General features: G+C 40.9%; 1 protein-coding gene across 1 annotated transcript in view; it reads left to right on the forward strand.

Annotated features, from left to right (window-relative positions):
* The window catches only part of LOC141006678 (glutamate receptor 1-like), a 57,133-nt gene extending 37,654 nt beyond the window's left edge, over positions 1-19,479 (forward strand). Inside the window, exons 12-17 of the mRNA XM_073478904.1 lie at positions 74-182; positions 2,705-2,903; positions 3,077-3,324; positions 11,126-11,240; positions 15,334-15,468; positions 18,966-19,479. Coding sequence (XP_073335005.1) covers positions 74-182; positions 2,705-2,903; positions 3,077-3,324; positions 11,126-11,240; positions 15,334-15,468; positions 18,966-19,187 — 1,028 coding nt within the window. The 3' untranslated portion in view covers positions 19,188-19,479. The remainder of the gene's footprint in view (positions 1-73; positions 183-2,704; positions 2,904-3,076; positions 3,325-11,125; positions 11,241-15,333; positions 15,469-18,965) is intronic.
* Positions 19,480-21,924: the final 2,445 nt, after the last annotated feature.

Raw genomic sequence — 21,924 nt, forward strand, 5'->3', positions numbered from 1 at the left:
TTTCATTCTTGTAATATATGAAAATGGATTTGTGTCTCAGGGTACTCCCAGAACCAGAACCAGAACCAGAACCAGCAGAAAGACAAAGAGACTCCAGAATACACCAACGACTTTGGGATCTTTAACTCCCTCTGGTTCTCACTCGGCGCCTTCATGCAGCAGGGCTGCGACATCTCCCCCAGGTAGGACACCTGAGTGGTGCGCCATGTTGTGCCACATCACACTACACTGCCCACGGCCAGTTAGGACACTCCAAAAGGAAACAATGAATATATACTGGTAAACAAACACAACGGCAGTCCATTTTTTCTCCTAATCATGGTAAAAACACTCCAGGCTCAGAGATGTTCCTTGCTTCAAGCTCTGTGAACACATTAATCCATCAATAATTACAGTATAACATATTAAATGGGCCGTTCTGCATAATGAGTACTTCTACAAACCCTAAACACAAAGACAGAGAGTCCTCACTGCGTCGGTCCTCACAGAAACAGAAGCACAAAGGCAGACTGACGTACATTTACACACAGATATACCATCAGCGATGTACAGCTCTTATTAATGCAGACGTATCATCACACACACACAGACGTTATCATGAAACGCGTCCAATCCGGTGTGACGTTGCTGCCGGCTTCGTTGTATGTTAACAGCCGTGTGAAGGCCTGAGGGCGTTTCTATTCTGGATTTACTGCACTCTGTGTGTGTGTGTGTGTGTGTGTGTGTGTGTTATGTTATTTTGTCAGTGTATATTTGTGTTTACGTACAGTATGTATGAGTGTGTGTGTCACTGGGCTTTTTCGGTAATTATTTTCCTCACGACCTCATTAAAGCAATGTTCTAGACAAGTTCCCCCTATACATTATATACTGTATGTTGAACATACAGGTAGTGTGTGTGTGTGTGTGTGTGTGTGTGTGTGTGTGTGTGTGTTTGACAGCCAGTCAGTCTCAATCTCAGTCATCATTTGCTTTTTTTTACTTTTAATTACTTTAAGCATTTTGATGTATTTGTAATAATGTTGAGGTTTGGACTGAACAAACACTGTGAAGGTGTCACTGTGCTCTCCGTCATCGTCGCCGCATTTCTCACTTTTTTCAGAATTTTTACAAACAATCAATTGATTATTGGAGAAAATAAACAGCAGATGAATCCGTAATGAAAATAATCATTAGATCGTTCAAAATGAGCTCCACCTCAACAATCCTGCTGAGTCATAATAATCTAGCGTACATATGACGGTCTAACAGTCACAGGGGACATCTTACTGCATTGAGTACTTTATTTTCCTAATTATACTTACTAATTTTACATAACATTTTCAATGCAGGACTTTTAGTTGCAACAGAGTATTTTTATGGTTTAGAAACAGCACTTTGACTTGAGTGAAGGACCTGAACTGATCTGTTTTACATCTTCTTTGTTAAAATCCATGTTAATACATCAAAGGAGCAGGTAGTTAAGCTACAACCATGTCCATGCACCCTCTTTAGCCATGTGTAGAGCCAGACCTCCTCGATGAATAAACACCAGGAGTTACATCAGATTCTGCTCTGATCCGGAGCCGTTTACAGACAGGGGGGAGAGCTCAGAGATTACTTTGAAACTTTTGGGATTTATCTTCATTCCTGTTTATCGACCTGACTGCAGCAGAGATAATGTACTAATGTACAGTAAAGTAATCTGGCTGATTGCGGCGGATAAACGCTGCAGGAGCAACGTGAATAATCACAAATGATCGTGCAGTCAGACTCGCTTAGCTGGTGGTGAACACCATTAAACCACCACCAGTGCTGATGAAATCTATCTGATGTGACACATTTTCAAGAGGAGATAATGTTTTAAAGTTTTATTCTTATTCGAGGTTAGTGTCCTTGGCCGACTTCCCTATCCCAGAATTAGCGACAGATGACAAATGAAACGCATCGTTAGCTTGAGTAAACTTGTGGATTTATGTAGTTTGAACATTATTGGAATTTTTACTATACGTAATAGCTGTGTACACTGTAAAAAATTGAAACTGGCAAATACAATTGCATTATTTCAATTCATTACAAATCTGGTCCCCGCAGGGAAGCTTAAAAACATCCTCGTATTGGAGTTTCTGTTATTGTGAGGACTTTCTGTCACACACACAAGCCCCGTTTGTTATTCGTGCATGTGTGTCACGCAGGGTCACCTTTAGACGGACTGGTGAGGACCGGAGGGCTGAACAGTATCAGAGCGTGTGTGTGTGTGTGTTTTGTTTTTTGTGGTGAATGTGTCGATGTCTTTGATGCTGATGTGAGGTATGGATGCTTGTGTTTGTGCGTTCCTGCAGGCAGAGCGATCTCTCCTCCTTTATTCACAGTCAGCAGTTACGCCTCAGTTGTCACACCTACTGTACGAAATAAAAAAAAAAAGAGGAACACTTGTATTTTTTCGTCCAGTGATTCAACAGTGTGCAGATGTTGCAGCAGAAGCCTCTCTGGTGATGTAATGTGTCTTCTGCTGGTCATACTGGGATTTATTTAATGGGAAAAAGTGGCTTTGAGCAGCTAATTATTGTGCTGAGCGAGGCCTTAACCCCAACGGATCGGACTGTTTTTACTGAGCAGCTTCATAAGTCACACTGTGAGTCTGAACACAGTGTTTGGACCTTCCTGGGTAAATAACAAAATGGAGCTTGTGATTTACCAGTGTTCTCCCTCCTCGTTCTCTCCAGGTCTCTCTCAGGTCGAATCGTGGGAGGAGTTTGGTGGTTTTTCACCCTCATCATCATCTCCTCCTATACAGCCAACCTGGCAGCCTTCCTCACTGTGGAGAGGATGGTCTCCCCCATAGAGAGTGCCGAGGACCTGGCCAAGCAGACGGAGATTGCCTACGGTACCCTGGACGGAGGCTCCACCAAAGAGTTCTTCAGGGTGAGGACACATTGTTCATTGCTGTAGTTTTTTTCTGTATTATGTTTCGCAAAACATGGCATTCTGGCAGAACCTGCTGTTATTCTGCAAGAGATGAAAAATGTGCTGTATTCTTTCTGTCTTAAATCAGTACAATCTGTAAAGACAGTCTTTACTGTCTACTCCTATTTAAGCGGTCAAAAATAGCAGTTTTTGAGAAGATGTGGTCGTACATGCGGAGCGCGGACCCTACGGTGTTCGTCAAGAACACGAACGAAGGCGTGATCAGAGTCAGGAAGTCGAAGGGGAAGTACGCCTACCTGCTGGAGTCCTCCATGAACGAGTACATCGAGCAGAGGAAGCCCTGCGATACCATGAAAGTCGGAGGCAACCTGGACTCTAAAGGCTACGGAGTGGCCACACCTAAAGGATCTCCCCTCAGGTACAGGGGACAGTGAAAGTGGGGTTCATGTTGGCGTCCTGTTGTGTCTGTTTCTGTGTCAAACCAGGTCAGTCACAACCAGAAAAATTAATTGTTCCCAACAGTTTAAACAGGTTGATCCACATTATCAACACACTGCACATGTTGAATTATTAAACTGGGGTGTCTTTTTAAAGAGAAACATTCTGTCATGAATTTTGATTTCATGGTTTTTCATCAAAGATGGATAAAAAATTAAGTTTATAAAGACGATTTAAATAAACAACGGGCTGTTCTGGGATCTAAACACTAGTCACTGAAGTGCAGAGGTGTGGACTTGAAAATCAAAAGTTGCTCTTTGACCTTCAGGACGATGACTTTTGACTTAATGTGGACTTGAAAGATTTTCTTTCATATTCAGAGAGTGTGAGATGAAAATACAGACATTATTAGATTAATACCGATACCAGAATTTAGACCTGGTATTCACATCAAGCCTCAGTGATCCAATCACAAGTGAACAGCTCTAAGTCTGTCACTTCAGACCTAGCATTGACACGCTTCCCTGGGTTTGTCACAGACAGCGTTTCATAATGTTTAGAAATGTCAAATTTCGTCAACAATGAAACGTTCTTTCACAAATTGAGTGTAAATGGTGAAATCAGTTGAATCGGTGTGTTCAAACAGCTGCTAAATCCTAAATGTTGGCAGGGAAGACGCACTTTAGACACAGAGGCAGATGCTGCCACAAACCCACACAAACAGCTTCATGTTTTGCATTAAATGCCAAATTTACAAGAAGGCACCAATGATTTAGAATTAGTTGTAGCTGTTTCACAGTTAAGTGAAGCTGTTAAGTTTCTCCTCAGTCAACAACTCTTAAAATCATGCAATATCTTAAGGGAGTCTGGTGATATTGCGGTTACTAGTTCAATTGTTGCTAACATTGGCAGCTTAAGAGAGCCCAGAGTGTGTATCACCCATGAAATTAACTAACTAAGCTCTTGAGATTCTTGTTGTTAGAATGTGAACTAAGACGTGTTCAGGACTTTGAAACTGAAGTTCAGAGCTTGCGGCTTGATTTTGAACTTTGGGTCTCGACCTAAAACCTACCTGAGACTTTGAAATTGATGACTTGGTCCCACCTCTGCACAGCAGTGAGTTCAGAGCTCTGTTGTACATCCAGGTTTTAGAAACGACAACAAACTTCATATGTTATCGTTTCCCCTTTAAAAAACACTGCATACATGAACAGATTTGGGTTTTTAGGCTTGTTAACTGTCTGTGTGTTTGTCTGTCAGTCTGTCTCACTGTCCGACTGTCAGTCTCTTAATCTGTCTCTCTGTCTGTCTTGTCTCTCTCCCTCTTTTGTTTGTCTTTGTCAATATGTGTGTTTTTCTGTCTGTTTGTCTCAGTGTTTCCGTCTGTCTGCCTGGTCGGCCTGTTTACTTGTCTGTTGTCATGTCATCTGTTGTGCTTGTCTGACTGCAAACCTGCCTGTCTCTCTGCCTCTACAATCACCAGAATACTAACAATACTGCTGACATTCACATCTATCTATCTATCTATCTATCTATCTATCTATCTATCTATCTATCTATCTATCTATCTATCTATGTATCTATCTATCTATCAAGAATGCTGCTGTCAGATAAAAACAAGGCTGCCTTATTGACGTGTTTATTTGGCTGATTGTTCCTGTATTAATTAAAAATTAGAACTGAATTTAAAAATAGAATAATTGCTCCTGATCTGAATTTACTGAAATATGTTGAACCACAAATACACCCCTTGCGACCATAAAGAAATACACTATACTCTCTACAAGTTACAGTACAGAAATCCACCCAGAATCACCACAGTAACCAGATTAAAGCAACCGCCCTGCTGATGAATCCCGAGCTCCATCAGAGCTGTTAAAAAAAACTTTTTTCAGAAGCTTCAATTCTGTTTCCTCTGGAGAGTTTCCACTGTGCTGTCAAGTTTATGACTACAGTTCTTAGTTTTACTGCTTAAATGTGCGAAGATATTTGCTGCAGTGATATTACTGTGGGCATGTAAATGTTTAAAATGACTGAAAGCAGCCTCTTTAATTGTTAAAGCAGAGTGTACGTCAGTAGTGAACTCGCCTATGTAGGCACATCTTAACTATGCCTAACTGTGCACCCTTTAAAAAGCCGGTGCCTGAAGACACGCACTGTCGTGAAACGCTGATATGATGTTGATATGACTGTGTACAAGTGGTTTGCAGGTCTATTTTTGCTGAGAACTGCGCGACTGTCGCAGTAAAAATAGGCGAGACTCCGAATCTCTAGATGACGCATCATGGCAGCCTCGCTTGACAAGTGCGTGTTCCCACAGGCAGTGTGTTCAGCCGACACATTATGAAAACATTTGAGGGTGTAGTTGCGTTTTAATTCAAGGTTTTAGTACTTCTTTCCCCACACACGTCACAAAACAAACCTTCTGGTAAACACCTTGAATCCCCTTAATAAACACTCTGCATACACCTAGTACCCAATGAGCCACGCCATGGCAACCACCCAAAATAACAATAAGAACCCAGAAACCACCTGGTGATGCACCACAGAGGATTCATTCATGTTTCTTTCTCGAGACTCGAGCAAATTCGTCAGACCATTTAATGCTGATCAAATTAGTTCATGTAGAAATGATACGTGTGTTTGAAGAAGTAATTGTTGATATAACAGTATTAAAGATGAATTATTATATATCAGTAAACTTTTTGGTAGTCCACTCTATTAATATCTATTCAGTGTTGAAATGGTCGCTGGTCGACTGTAGGTGTTGAGGTAGGTGGTGTCTCTGAAGCTCATAGCACACCAATCAGACATTGTCCAACAACAGGAAACTTTCTAAATTTTTCAGTTGTCTCAGAGTGTATGTGAAGAAAAACTGCCCATCACACACTTATTAAACAAATCCAAACAAAACAGTTGACAACTGACAGCTCAAACTCTCTGTAGAGTGAAGAGGATATCTCCTCTAATTTAGAGACAGTCATCAGTGTTAGAAATTAGAAAGGTGTCTTCAAACATGCAATAAAATCTGGCTCATAAAATCACAACCAAAATAAAACATTTTAAAAAAAAACACAAAATCCTCAGCTCAGTTGAGCATGAAAGAAATTAAATTTGGCAGATATAATTTTTACCTGCCAGCAGCATTTGAAAGTCATGTTTCCCCCTCTCTCTGTTTCAGACATCACTGGACTTTGTCCATGTTCTTATCAGATGTTCTGTGAGAGAACATCTTGTTCTCATTCTTTCTGCTTCACATCAGCATTTTACAGCCAACCCAGAGTCAGAGAAAGGAAATTACTCCAAAGATGAGATTAGCACGCGCTGAATGTATTAATGTGTATGGTCGTTGTGAAATTAATCACTGGCAGCCGTGTGTGTGTGTGTGTGTGTGTGTGCGCAGCATCCAAGAACATCAATCAGTTTCACACAGACAGCAAAACAGAGGCAGCAAATTGGCTTGACATTCTGCCTCCGTGGTTAATTGGTTTTAGGTTTGTGTTAAAAAACAAACTGTAATGAAAACAAATTGTAACTAAATCTCGCATTTTTGTCGTCTGCTGTGCGTGAATTTGCACAAAATCATTCACCATTTTTACAAAGAGGACAAGAAGAAGTCAGTTTTTGTGATCGGTTGCCTAGCAACAGTGTGGCGTTAAACCACTTGAATGCTAAACATATTTGGATGATCACCTCATCATCAAAAACATTCACCAGTTCCAGTCGAACAGACTGTGTGCTCTGCCTCTGGGTTGACCCGCTCTCAGTAACTTTCAGCTTATGTTGCTGCCGAATCTGCTCAGACTTATTTTGACTATGATATTCTTTAAAGTGGATAATTTGGAGAGTATTGTTCTAAACGGCTTTATTGAACTATGATAACGATAAAGATAATAATTTTGAGGTGTAGAATTACATTCGCTACTTACACGACTAGGGCTCATAGTACTTTATTGTTAAGATGACACAATTTGTATGCCTCAATTTCATACACACTAGGATAGTCTTAGGCTTGAAAATGACAAGAAAACACTCTTTGAAACAATTAGACACGTCTTGGTCAGGGACTTCCTGTTTGTTTTCAAGGTCCAACATGACCGTGCAATTTCAACCGGGCTATTTTATGCTTTACACTGATTTGTTAATCAAATGTATTTTTCTTTGTGGTATATTTTTATCTACACAGTGCACTTTAGAACAAAACTCTTCTTTTACTTTTGCCATCATGACATCAAATATTGTTCCTTCAAACTGGAGTACCCACAGCTGACTCATCACTCATCAATGTTTATTGTTCATGACCGAATATTTGCTCATGTTTCTTTGCGATCATCATAGAAACACCACTGCTACCTTCAGCCAATCTGTAGCTTTGCTCATCACTGGTATGCAAAGGGGGAACAACAGGCAATATGTCGGGAAATGAAACATGGCAGGAAATTGACACCAGTGTAAAAACATTTTGCCACCTACTTTCCTTCATTTATGTGAACATTTAATTGTATATTCCAGATGGTATTTATGCCCACATTGGACTGCTGTTCCTCTTTTATGTATCTGGAAAAGAATGGACATTAATGCAAGTTGAGGTTTGCTGCTCAGTAGTCAGTAATAGGATACATTTGCTGTCAGCCCAGACCGTAGTGAAATGTTGTTTTAATTCACTAGTAAACCCCACAGACAAGATTGGTCCTATGACAGCTGATCCCGGAGTAATTTTGCCATCCATCAATCCAATCCCACATCATAGACTAGATACATTCCTCAAGTGTTTTTTTTTTTTTTAACATGCCAGTTCAAAGGGGATCCCCAAGTGATCCTAGACCAGTTGGGAAATGCAGTCTTCCCAGCATATCCAAGTTTTACCCATGGATGTCTTCCCAGTCTTTTGTGCTTGGGACATGTCCAGTTGAAAATTCCCAAAGAAGTGGTTCAATTTGGGGGAATTCCTGAACCATCAAAGTTATCCATGTATCATGTAGGGTGAAACCAGCCATCATGCTGACACTGCTTGAATCCACAACTTTACCTTTACAAGAGTCTACCAAGATTAGCCAAGATTAGCCGAAATAGCCAAGAGAGATCAGTCATGATTAAGACCCTAATCATAAATTAAGGTCAGCAATGTTCTATTGAAAACATCGTTGGTAGTCAAAGGTCATTGGGCCAGACAACTTTGGGTCAAACCATTGCTGAAGTGCCTAAAAGGGAATCAAAGTTCATTTACTTGATACCTTTGAATTTCAGACAACAGATCTTTTCACCTCGACAACGGTGACAATCCAAGAGCCAGCGATCAAGGCAAGGTCCGTAATTTCAGAATCGTCCAACCAAGTCCTTGTCCAGCAGGCATTTCACTCAACCCCTACCTTTCACCTTTTTGTTGATGAGACCACAAAACAATTGTTCCAAGATGCCTTTTCAGGCTGTTTTCCTGACTGTGGGAGTCATCTGTTACCCTGCAAGGCAGTTGGATTCACAAGAAGATGGCCAGCCAGAAGAGACTGTTTTTTCTTAAAACATCAATGGTGGCTCTTCGAGGTTAGTGTAGATGTTGCTAGCATCAGCTCTATCAGAACTGGAGAGTTTATTTCATTGAAACAAAAAAAACAGCACTGAAGCCCTTTCGAGAGGGAAAAGATGTTTTCAGTCTTCTCAGGTCTGGCTTTGTAAGAGTTTGCTTTCCCAACAGGTTCGACTAGTGGTAGTGCTCTCCTGCTGTTGATCTGATCGGTTGAAGTTAGTCTGCGATAGACGGTGGTGGACAGACGGTTCATCCAATCACCAGCCAAGTGTTTTTTGACAGCTTCTGGGCCACTTACTTGATGGTTCTGTGTAACAAACCATCTGAAAAAGTTGAGGTCTGATCCCCAGGAGCTCACATGCAAGTACCACCCCAAGAATACTCCAGTACCGGACACTGGTATCACCGATTCAAGTTAGGTCTTCGATCAGAGACGAACACCACGATCTGACCCTGTTATAGCAAATGTTTGGTAGATTTGTCAGAAAAGGCTCTGCTCCTTGAGGGAGCTCCAGATTCTTTCTGATCCCCACTTTGACACAAACATACATGAACATCAAACCTTAGTTAATTCATCAACTCCAAAAACAAAATGAGAAGAAGCAGCATTTAAAGAAGGTCTGGGTTGAAGAGCAGTGAAACTGTCCTTTAAAGAGCCTTTCATTTTATGATTACACTATTAATAACATGCCTGTCATAAGTAGATGTAATGATGTTGCTATCTTCCCTTTGGCAGTCCTCTTCTCATTAACACCTAGTTCCCTTTTATCCCTTATCACTATCATCCCCGTAGAAACCCTGTTAACTTGGCAGTATTAAAACTGAACGAGCAGGGCCTGTTGGACAAATTGAAAAACAGATGGTGGTATGACAAGGGAGAGTGCGGCCTCGGGGGAGGGGACTCCAAGGTCAGATCACCGTAACCCCAACGGGTAACGACAGGCAATGGTACACGGGGGTAACCGGCAACAACCCACAACTTAAATATCAAGCATAAAACACTCCGGATGGCCCCAATGAGATTATAATGAAACCATCTGTTTGATGTAGTACTAACACTGGTTGTGATTTGATTCAGCAAAATGATTCAATCTCAGGCCTTGTTGAAGATATTTCTCACGTTCCTTTGATCCAGGGGGTATTTTACAAAACATAACTGCAGCAGGCCCTATTACCAGAAACCAGCTGTTTCTGCAAAAGGCAGTTTGCAATCAGAAATTTTCACTTAACAAAACAAGCAGCATACTTGCCGCCTGCTTTATGCGATCCGAGAGCCCTGCAGGACATTTATCTGAAACTTGCGAAGGACACTAATTTGTGAATCACAATTTTGCCTGTAATCTGTTTGGCTTCAATATTTTTTATACATTTACCACGATGTTTTCCTAAACCTAACCACATAGTTGTATTACCTGAACCTAAACTAAACTCTGACCGTACGATGAAGGTACACTACGAGTGACGGTGTTACGCTTCAATGGTCATGTTGTTTTGGGAGTCGCTGCCAATCAATCTATTCAGTCGTTTACATTTAAGTGTGCGTTGTTATATTTATACTTTATAGTAGTATGTAGGCATTATATAATTAGGCATATGTACAATGTAGATAATTTATATCACAGGAGAGCAACTGGTTAATTAAGTCTAGCTAACTGACAATAAACCAGGATAAAAAGTAAAATACCCCCTCTGGTCATCTTACCTCTGGAATCAGGTCCTTGTTTCTGGACAGTTTTGTCTCCATCCCCTTGAAAAGTTAAACTGCAGCAATCCTTCAACTTCCATCACAAAATAGTTGATATGTTTTCTGTTTTTTCGGACAGTAAACCCAAAGATCCAAAGAGTGTTTTCAGCTCTTGCCGGTTACCCAAAGTGATATAGTAATACACATCTCGCACGTAGGGAGTCAGGACAAACTGAGCTAGATGGAGTATTAACGCATATCACTTTAATGCTGACATTTCCAAAACAGTTTTTATGTGTTATTGTGCCTGTTTTTTCGTTTGATTTTGTTTTCTTTCTGTTTGTTGTTGTTGTTGTTGTTGTTGAGGTGTTCTCTGTAGCGTACCAAAGCATCTACACTACAAATGCCAATTTTGCTAAAAATCGTTGTTGCTGCCGCTGCTGCTGCTGCAGCCGCCGCTGCCCTGTTGCTGTGCAGCTGAACAATAACATAAGATAACATGGAGGTGCATAATGTTATTTATGTTATTCCCACTCCCCCCTCCCCCTCCCTTCCTCTCATGGTTCTTTGAAGAATCCCAGTAAACCTAGCAGTACTGAAGCTCAATGAACAAGCCGTCTTAGACAAGTTGAAAAACAAGTGGTGGTATGACAAGGGGGAGTGTGGACACAAGGACTCCGGCAGAAAGGTCAGTTCTTGAGGTCGCTCGGCCTGGTCCCGAGGTCATGTGTTGGTTTACCCCCACCCACCTTACCCCCATCAGACCCACAACCCCACAACCCCAAACACTCCAGCAGGTACACTCTGAAAAGAAAAAGGGTTTCCAATTATCTTTCTCTAATTATGGTTCATCCGATTCAAAACTTTGTTTTTGTTTATTAGTAGTAGTAAAGGTATTTACGAAAGGTTAGCATCCTCCTATGCACTCATAATAAAATAGATCCATGACATGGCACCGTCATAATGGTTCCTCTACCTGGACAACTATTTTCGCCCCAGGTATTGAACTTAAATTTGGTACCTAATCAGATTAAGAAGTTGACTTTAACAACAGTTTAAAATCTTGTTTTTGCCGACCTCCAGTAGTTTTATTTTCACTTTGCTGCAGTGATGTCACAGTGTAATACAGGGTGTGTCAGTACACCGTGACATCACTGGTGGGTCATCAAATATTGTCAGTATTTGACGACCTAGAAATGAGACTCAACAATCAACTATCTTTCTCCAGAATCACCTTCCCTGCTTTGATTGTGGTGCAACAACAACTTTCTGCTTCATTACTTCAAATTCAGATACAAAGATTTGAGGCTTGACAAAGAAAAAGCAAATAAAGGGCACTGATTATCCAAACAATAGTAGTTTGAGATGTTGTTTTTAGAGTTGTTGGTAGGTGAATGTTGTTAGTGTTGGACAGATCCAGACTAGCTCTTTCCCTTTGTTAACAGTCTTTATGCTAAGCTAAGCTAACTGGCTGTTAGCTCTAAAGAAACGAAAGTGGTATCAATCTTTCAATCTAACTCTCGGCAAGAAAGTAAATAAAGAGTATTTCCCAAAAGTTTTCCTTTAAGTTCAAAATGTTACGTACAAGTTTGAATACAATTTAAAATTTTCCAATTTCAAACTCAGCATCTTTTTGTAGTGAAGAACTTTTTGTTTTCAGAGTGTAACACTGCTGCTCAGCTGACCGTTCTGAAGAGCTGGAGGATGAAATCAATCAAACATCAACACATTTAATATGAAATGAAATGTGAAAACCTCATGACTCCAATTTGTACTTAAACTGAGACTCTTCTGAAGTGCTGAGTAAACTTAATGAACTCAGCTGCCACAAAACTCGTCACAACCTCTGCGTATAGGCAGATGAATTTATGCAAATTGATGAGAAAATGAGCCGGCCTTTAGCCGATTCTGACAAAGCAGACTTTTTGGAGATAAGGGGTTTTCATGTCTCCAGATCAGTCGATTTCTTCAGAGGCTTTTCTCTGCTCAGCCGTCCTTCTGTTCTCCAGAATATTCTGTGGTCAGCACAGTTCACTGAAGCAGCCGCAGACAGACGGACAGACAAGAGGAAAATGTGACTTTTTACATCACTTTTAATCGCAAATCCCCGCTGCCTTTGGCTGCCACGTTTACATCTATATTTTTAGACTTTGTACAGTTCTCGAGTTTTGAAAAAAGTTTCCAGGCAATTTTTTTTTTTTTTTTTTGTCTTTTAAAGAGAGAAGGAGCTATTCTGGCCCGGAAGAGAAGCCCCAGATTAAAGAGACATTATTTTTACACTCACATCAGATGTAAAAAGTCAGATTTATTTTCCTGTTTCTCTCTCTCTCTCTTTCTCTCGCTGTCACCCTACTTCTCTCTGTTTACGGCTGCTAACCAACAGCTGATGAAATTGAAGCTACTGACCACAGCTTTACCACCCCTCCTCTCTCTCCCCCACACACTCACACACACACACTTGAACGCTGATGTTTTTGTCTCCAATCTGTCATGTACCTCCTGTTTCCTCTGAACTCGCTGTGTAACAGACCGAGACTAACAAACGGGAGAAAAACGTTCATCAGTCTGTCATCAGAGTGGCAGCGAGGAGGAAAGACTTAACGTCAGACTGAAAGTGCAGCCGTGAGACAAACATTTTAACTTTAATAAATAAGCACACAGAGGCAAAACAATGCAGATTAATTTTTTAAAAATCATGTTTTCTCCTTCATGTTTTTTTGTATTCACATTATGATGCAAGAAACCAGATACCAGGGAAACAATACGTGCTCTGTACCGAACTCTGAGAGATTGAGATTGTCACCCAGTTATTTTATCACTGATGGCGTCATTTAAAGTAAAGAAATGCTGAAACGGTTTGCTAAATATACTCGCCTGGCGAGTCGGTACTGCAGAGTACTAATTCACGTTATTGGGCCAAATTTCTGTACCTGAAAGCTCTAAAATTATAAATTAAAGAGAGAGAGCGAGACGTCACCCCTGCAACAAGTCATAGCGAGTCAGGGCAACATGTCGAACCTGAGGAAACACCTGGTTAAACAGCTGATGTCAGCTCTCGTTCACGGAGAGTTGAACCGTCCTACATGAACGTTACATCAACATCTTTGACGTTATCTTAGCATATTTACTAGTGTTAGCTCCGAAATTCCTCACCTTTTAGTACCCTAAAATAGCACGTGAGGTTTTTCAGTATGTCTGAAGCTTTAGTATGAAACCACTATAGCTTGAATTGCAGACTATCGGCGTCGAAATATTACATAATGCAAGCAGTGACAACAGAAATGTTGGTGTTTCTTCTTCTTTGGTTCGAGCAGACTATCGCGGCCCTGTTTCTTTTTAATGCTCCTTTCGATAGTTGTTTTTATTTTTTCAGATAATCCAATACTGTCTTGATATTTCATCAGTTTCTCTGATGAACAGCTTCCTCCTTTGAGGCAATGTCGGTCATCTTTGATGACTTATTTTTTTAAACTGAAATGACATTTTTGTAATTACGGAGAGAGTCACGTTCTGAAAAATGGTGTTAGTTCAAATGTGAATTTACTTACTTGAAAAGTTAAGGTGACAATCCTCACAAAACATTTTCAAAGTTATCAGCATCAGCGGAAAAAAAACAGACGCTAACCTGAACAATTGTGCGTTAATTCTCGTATTTATTTTCCTTTTTAAGAAGAAAAAATAGTTTATGTTGATTTCAGTCTGATGTTAAAGTGTCTTTTAGTTTGATTACATGAAAAAAAAACAACTGAGAAACTGTCTGAGGATAACATGACCGTTTGGAGAGGAAATCCCTCTGATAGGCTGCCCCCCAACCTCACAACACTTCCTGATCATTGACGAGAGGCCCCGCCCACTTTGAACAGGCTGCATGCTGTTGGATGAAGAAAGCTAAGTCACGCCCACTAAGTGATGCATGTGACAGAGGAAAACGCAGCGTCTCACGAGAAACAACCGATCAAATCCCTTTTTTTTCTTAAAGAATTTGTTTTTCCAAGGACGTAACAGTAAACTTATGTTTTTTTTTTTTTTTAAGTTGACTGTGATGAACAGCACAGATGTCACTGTTTTTAATTTACCAGGGAGACAAATAAATCTGATGGTTACTACTTTATACTTGAATTTTAAGCATTCATTAAAAATAAACAGTCTATAGATTTATATATATATTATATATATTTTACTTTTCCCTCACTGTTTTTGCATTTCTGTGCATGAAGTTGCATGTGACAGATGTTTAGATATGAATTGTCAAATGCTGTGATTGAGGGCAATGGAGAAGGTAATATTAGATGTAGGAGGTGATAAATTAAAGGGGTACTTCACCAATTAAGACTCGCAAGAGACAGATCAAAATTCATGCAGCTTTTAGTCTCTAGTATGGGTCAAGCTCTAAAAATGCTGGGTCCTACATGTCCCATAATGCAACTGGATAGCATTTGTTTTCCTCCATTTTATATTCCCATTAAATTATAACCTCAACTGAGTAATCATATCGTATTTTGCCCATCAGACGGCTTTAAATACCGCAACTATTTTCATAGGCGGGCTGATTTAGATGTGTAAATTCAGCGGAGTGCCCCTTTAAATATTCATGTTTTTACTCTACAGTCACATGTTGTCTCTTTGTCACAGCATTTGAAAGTATAAACAGTGTCTGGTCAGTCAGAAAGATTGTATTTGTTTTTTAAGCTTTAAAGATGTTGTAGTTCAAACTGCAGTGATGTCATGACTATCTGCGCCACGATTGGTTGTCCCTGACTCCGCCTCTCTGCGCCGAATAGGACAAGACGAGCGCGCTCAGTCTGAGCAACGTGGCGGGAGTGTTTTACATCCTGATCGGTGGGCTGGGGCTGGCCATGCTCGTGGCTCTGGTCGAGTTCTGCTACAAGTCTCGGATCGAGTCGAGAAGAATGAAGGTGAGTCCAGGAACACGTCATTGATTGATTTCAGAATAATATAAATTGTGGGATCATAATTATTGATGCAACTCATAAAGGTAGAGCTAATTTTATATACTGAGTTGTAGCTTATTATAAAATTACACACACTTAATTTGTTTAGAATATGTTTTATTAATTATTTGCAGCATAATGACTCAATTTAACCAAAAATGTACACGTGATTTATGTAGTTTATGTCATGTAAAACATCGGGGAATACCCGACTAGATTAACAAACAGACTTTCAGGTACATTGGAAGTCATGCTCAAACAAAAGAACAATTTTTGCCTCCAAAAACACTTGGTTAGATTTAGGAAATGATGCTCTGGCCTAAACTTGAGCCTTTTGTAACGTAAAGGATAACTCGTCCACCAAGCGTGTTGTTGTGGGCGCTGAGCTATGACATCACAAAATCACGACTGGTCAGTTACATGGCGATGTCAGATAGTGGTCGATACCGTTGTCGGGAAGAAAAGCGCTAAATAAATACTGTTAATTTGTTGAGTTTCAGTAAATAGACATTTTCAGTCAGCTTCTGTTGCTAACCGTATCTGTGCAAGTAACTGCATGAGCTATGAATTAATATTTCTGGTACACGAGATCTGTGCATCGTATCGTAGTGGTTCTCTATAACGCAGACCCCCCAGCAGCCACAGGCAGGATCGCTACCATCACCGCCATCTGAAAGTGCATCGACTGAACCCTACTTATCTGACACTCTGCTCCCGAGCTCCTCTTTATCGCCGGCGTCTGTATGTGATGAAACTGCAGTCGCAGCCTCATTACAGGCGGCGGCGGTTTATACGGGGACTTTGATGGGCTGCTCAGAAGGAACAAACAAGTCATTAGAGCCATTTTCTCCACAGCAGCAGCACCAGTCTGTTACTCTCATCTCTGCTGGACTGTTGTTATTCTCTTCACATGTGCGTCTGAGCACAAAGACTCAAACCCCCTCGCTGAAGGCGGCGCTGACACAACATGTGTGGAGGATTTCATCAGTCAGAGCAGATGGAGGGCTGCGAGAGCAGGGTTACACTGCGGTTACCTGCTGCAGAGGTAGAGGAGAGCTGCAGCACACACGGGACTAATAGTCAATACAGAGATATACCATCAAACACTCTCTCCTGGTACATTATTGATAATCAGGCATTAATATTACAACACCGTGCGTTCTTTTGTAGAGGAGGAATGAGCCTTTACTCGCTGCAGTTGTTTTAATAGTAACAACCTTGTAGCAGTTCTCTGCGGTTTGTTTATTATAACATCAGTGTACATGCTGTTCTGTTTATACTGTAACAAGACATTAAGTTAAACCCTGTCAAGCAGAACTGAAGGCTGCCGTCTTCATCTCACGCAACAAATAAGACAGACGATTTAGCATTTCCACCTCGAGGGCGGCGGTAGAGGAAGAGGCAAAAGGTCGACGTTACAAGACTAAATTGGCGTCAAACCCAAGAACAATAACTATAAATTTATAATTTTAAAAATCATTCCAACTCAAGTGGATGGTTCGGTCCAAACCACAACTAAAACGGTAACGGCAGCAGCGGGCAATCCAAAATCCATCCGTGCAGTGCTTATTATTTTCTCCGTCTGTTCATCGGTTGGTTGTTAGTTAGTCTGCAGGATTACAGTTTTATTTGATATTGGATCCAGTTTGATTGAATTAAAGGAGACTATTAGGCCTTGGCTGAGGTATGCGCTCTACTGAGTGACATTCTAGTTTATATAAGCTACGTGAAGGCATGTTTGTGAAAGCAATGACGAGTTAAAGCAAGAAAGTTGCCAATTGCCGGTTCGAATTTAAGAAAAACAATTAAATTTCAGGTGCTTCTGGGAGAAAATGCATCAACAGGGATCGCAGTAAGTTAAAGTTCGACGGATTTAGAGTTACAGAAGAGTTAATATTTCGATGAGGAACACGCTACAGCTCACTATTTAGTTACCGTGAGAACTAAAATGTTTTGTATTCAGGACATTTACTCATTAAATGTGCTGTGTGTTGTTGTAACAGGTGGCTGCTCTGCCTGCAGGCTGTAACATTAACAGGCTGTGTGCAGAGACAGCTGCACCGTTGTGTTTTGACAGCACATGTGACAATAACACCCTCTATTAAAGTGAGCATGATGGGCGAGAGACCAAAGAAAGATAGAGACGAGGTCCAGGTGTTGACAGTGATGGAGGTTTACTGAGCTGGATTGTAAACTGTTACCTTGGAGCTGAAGCGGGAGGGAGACGAGTGTTTGACTCTGTTGTTCAGATGTGAAGAGCGCCGGCTCGGAGGTGTTGTGGGTGTCAGAGCTGCTCCAGTAAATGAATAAACCAGGGATTTATTTGTACCAATCTTCTTGACGACTGCTGATGCCGAGCGGCGAGGGAGCGTGGGAGCCTCAGAGGCCTGATACAGGATATTAACTCTGGATCCACATCATTAGTTTCCCTGAGAGGAGACACAGACAGAGAGCTCTGCTATTCAAAAACAACTTTTACTGTTATTACTGTTGGTGATGAATGAGCACACACACACACATATTTTATACTTAAGACTCAAGATTTCCAAGACCTTCAAAATTTTACACTCAGTGCTGAAGGAGTTTTGTGACGTGATGCGAAGATACAGAGTTAGGTGAACGAGACAGGTGCTTACAGGTGTTTTTGAAACAACAGGAAGCTCGTTAATGTTGTTTGGTTGCAGCTGTGACCTAATGGAGGCGATAAAGGTAGTTCAACCCGATTGCTGCAATTTGCATCGAAAATCTTACCTCTTATCGAAGTCGTAACTCGGTCGAATCTGGACATAAAGACATGAAACGCATAATTTTAGATTCAGTGTGACTTAAAAACTAATGTATGCTCCTTAATGTATGAAAACAGTTTGTCTATCTCGAACGATGTGAGTGTAACTACCCACGTCAGAGTCGAGACTTTGCGACAACAACAAACACGGTGGACGAGTTTGTTATAATGTATCTGATGAGAAAGAGGCGAAAGCAGAGGAAGCGTTTTAGACGGCAGATGTCTGTGAGGCCGTGTTGCAGTGCATTTGCAGCATGTGGACGGAAATTCTCTTCACTGACGTTACAAAGGAGAGAAATTAACAAAGAACGCCCTCTGAAATGCTCCCAGCTGGATATTGAGGCCACGTGGAGGTCGAAACAAAACAGCATGACACACGCCAGGTAACAGAGACGTACGCAGTGGACTCAAAGGGAAAACCGTCGTGGACTTGCTGGAAATCGGGATTGGGCTGCCGACTCTTGCTACAGACCTTATGACCCTTCCTCTATCTCCAACCTGAAGATAAACATTTTACTGTCGAGACTCTGAGAGGTGTCGTATTATGTGACTCAACTGTTAAATATAAAAACTGTATTTCTCTACTGAATCTGAGGAGCTGAATGAACTCTGTTCACTGTCTGTTGATCAATTTGTCTTTAATTTTTAACTCCTTTTCTCCTTCTCTGTCTTGCAGGAGCTCATCGATGCCGCCATGATGAGCACCAGCCTGGTGGGCGGAGGAGCAGGAGGAGGAGGCGCATTGGTGGGTGGTTTTGTAGGAGGTGGAGGAGGAGCGTCGGGGCTCGGAGGAGAGAACGGCCGCGTGGTTGCGCACGACTTCCCGAAAGCCGGAGGTCAAAGTTTACCCTGCATGAGCAAAGCTTCCGGCCTGGGACTGTCCTCCACGGGCATGTGATCAAAACCAAGACTCCTGATTGGACGGGACGTTCCGGCCTGTCTGTCTGTCCGATGGTGAGGAAGTCAGAGGAAAGAGGAAGATAGAGGGAGGAGAGGAAAGACAAGAGATAGGGAACTGAGCAGAGGGGAGAGAAAAATGTTTTGTCAGGCAGGCAGAAGGACGTTCACGTTCAACAACAGAACTCTGATGAACAGAGAGCACCTGAACACAACACCTGAGCTCCTGCAAGACGAGCGACTGGGCTTAACGAACTACAAACAAACTGAACTCTTTTTCTACGAGCGTTGTCTTAAACTAAACTCCTCCTCTTCTGCAATAAAAGAACCCAGGAGGGGAAACTAAAGTTTTTTTTTTAAAACTTCTTAACGCACCCACCGTTCTTCTTCTTTACCCCGACCCCGCCCTTCACTCGTCTCCTCTCCCTCCAGTTCAGCAGAAAGCTTTGTCACGTTCACGCTGAATGCCACTTTGATACCTGAGAAGGTTGGAGAAGTCAGAATTTGAGCATGTTAAAAATTTTTAAACACGGACGAACACTTGTGTCGGTGACGAGACGTTTGCTGATAACATTCAGGAGAACACCAGAGGCCTGTACTACGAAACATCACACCCAGGATGTGTCTGTTATCTGGCTTCACTAACCTGGACAATCACAATCAAGTAAGCGGTTACACGAAGGTGGTTATCAAGTCGATACGTCAACCCAGGTTTCCACATTCAGCCACGAGTGCGCTCACGTGAAAGGGAGGTGTTTGCAGAATATGGCCGGTCACAGACAAATCTACTGACAGCAGATCAGAATTAATTGTTTTTTTTAGTTTTTCTGATGTGTGACGAAACAACAACAGGATGCTGTAAAGTTTCAAAGATTTAAAGGGGCTCTGTGAAACTCCGTCCTTAGTTTATGTCTAAACTAACGTTAGCTACCGTTGCTCTGTGTTAGCGGAGCGCAGAGAGGCACCGACTGTCACCAAAATCTGCCTACAGTCCAGCTGCATTAAACAACTTCAACCAATCGAGACCGAGACAGACGAGGAAGGTCTCATTTTTCACGTCACGTTACAATCCGCTTATACGTGGTCAATAAAAACGTGATTAAAACATGTGAATTACTACAAGTTGTTACATAGAGCCCCTTTAAATCAAACATGTGTTCAGGATTTCAATGATGGATACAATGAGAGCTCGACGCGCTGCAGCTTAAGAAAAAACTAAGAATTATTTTTATTATCAATTAACCTGCCAGTTATTTTCTCAATTAATCGATTAGTTGTTTGGTCGATAAAAAAAGAGGTGATGTCTTCGAATGTGCTGTTTTGTTCTACCAACAGTTTAAAATCCCAAAACTATTCACTCATATCGAGCTTTTTTCTTGAAAAACAAACAAATATCGAAACAGTTTATAACATCAGATACATTTTGAGTAGGCTGACCAATCAGTGAATCGACTAATTGTTTCAGAACAGAAAAAAAGTTTTTACTGTTGCTTGCATTCTTCCTGCATTGACAAAGGAGTGAACATCTGTTTGGGTTTTTGTTTTCTCTATTTGTTGTCTAAAGAGCTCCGTAGAAACGAAACACTAAATGTCCACATGATCACACGCGACGCAGCGAACTGAAACTGAAACTCTGTGTCTTGTTCGCAAAGTTTAAGTGTCTGACATACAGTATTTCCTCCGATGGTGGCTGAAGCCTTTAATTAGCTCAGTTACCTGCAGATGGTACCAGGCCTTTATTAGAGGAAGGCCTTTATTTCCTATTCCTTCTGTTTTAAATATATATATAAATATATTTGGTCATATATTAATGTGAAGCCTCCTTCATGTATCTGTTTCAAATTAAATAATAATAAAATAGGACAGTAACACTTAACCAGGATCAGATTGTTACATTTATTTAACTTAAGAATTGAACATTATCACTACTTATTATTACGTACATTATTATTATTATTATTATTCAGTTAGGAGCCCACAAACTTTTTCAGAAAACCTTTGGCCAAGACATGACGCTGTTTGCATCGCTCGGTAAACTCACAGATGGAAACTGTTATTAATCGGCATCGGGGAGAATTTTCCTTTTAAATCTGAGGTTAAGTGGCGTTTAGTGTCGTGGTTAATCTGCTCTGTCCTGTGGTTAAAAAGGCTGAAAGAACAAAGCTCATCGTGGCGGGTCAAGGTCCGTTTCTTCTGTATTTCCTCCTGGACCGAACACACGACGAAGCAGCAGCGCAGTGGAACTTTTTATACTCTGAAACTGAACAAAAATCAGGAATAATACGTTCACATTTGTATGATATGAATGATACATGTGCCGAACTACACTTGTTTGTCTAAATAATGTTATTTTTAATTGATTTTTCAGTTTATGGTTCAGATCAGTTACTCTATTTAATAAAAACTCTTAACTTATCTCGACTTTTGTTTTGTTTTTTCCCTGTCTGGTAATGATGACTCCTGATGTTGACGAAACAATTTAAAATGAAGCTTTCAACCATATTGCAGCAAATGTTTGCTCATGTTTACTTAACTTAAATTACTTGTACTTGTTTAAGTCTTTATTTCTAAAAAGGGACAGTGTACATTAATCAAAATCAAACAAATGTAAACAGCAGCTGAACGGCAAGTTTGATTGCACCATTTACACCAAGTGTTGATTATAAGCTATTGACAGTAAACATGTCAGATTTTACAAATCCAGTAATGAGTAACTAATATAGGCTACTTCTTTGGAG

The sequence above is a fragment of the Pagrus major genome, chromosome 13 (genome assembly GCF_040436345.1).
Source record: "Pagrus major chromosome 13, Pma_NU_1.0".
NCBI lineage: Eukaryota > Metazoa > Chordata > Actinopteri > Spariformes > Sparidae > Pagrus > Pagrus major.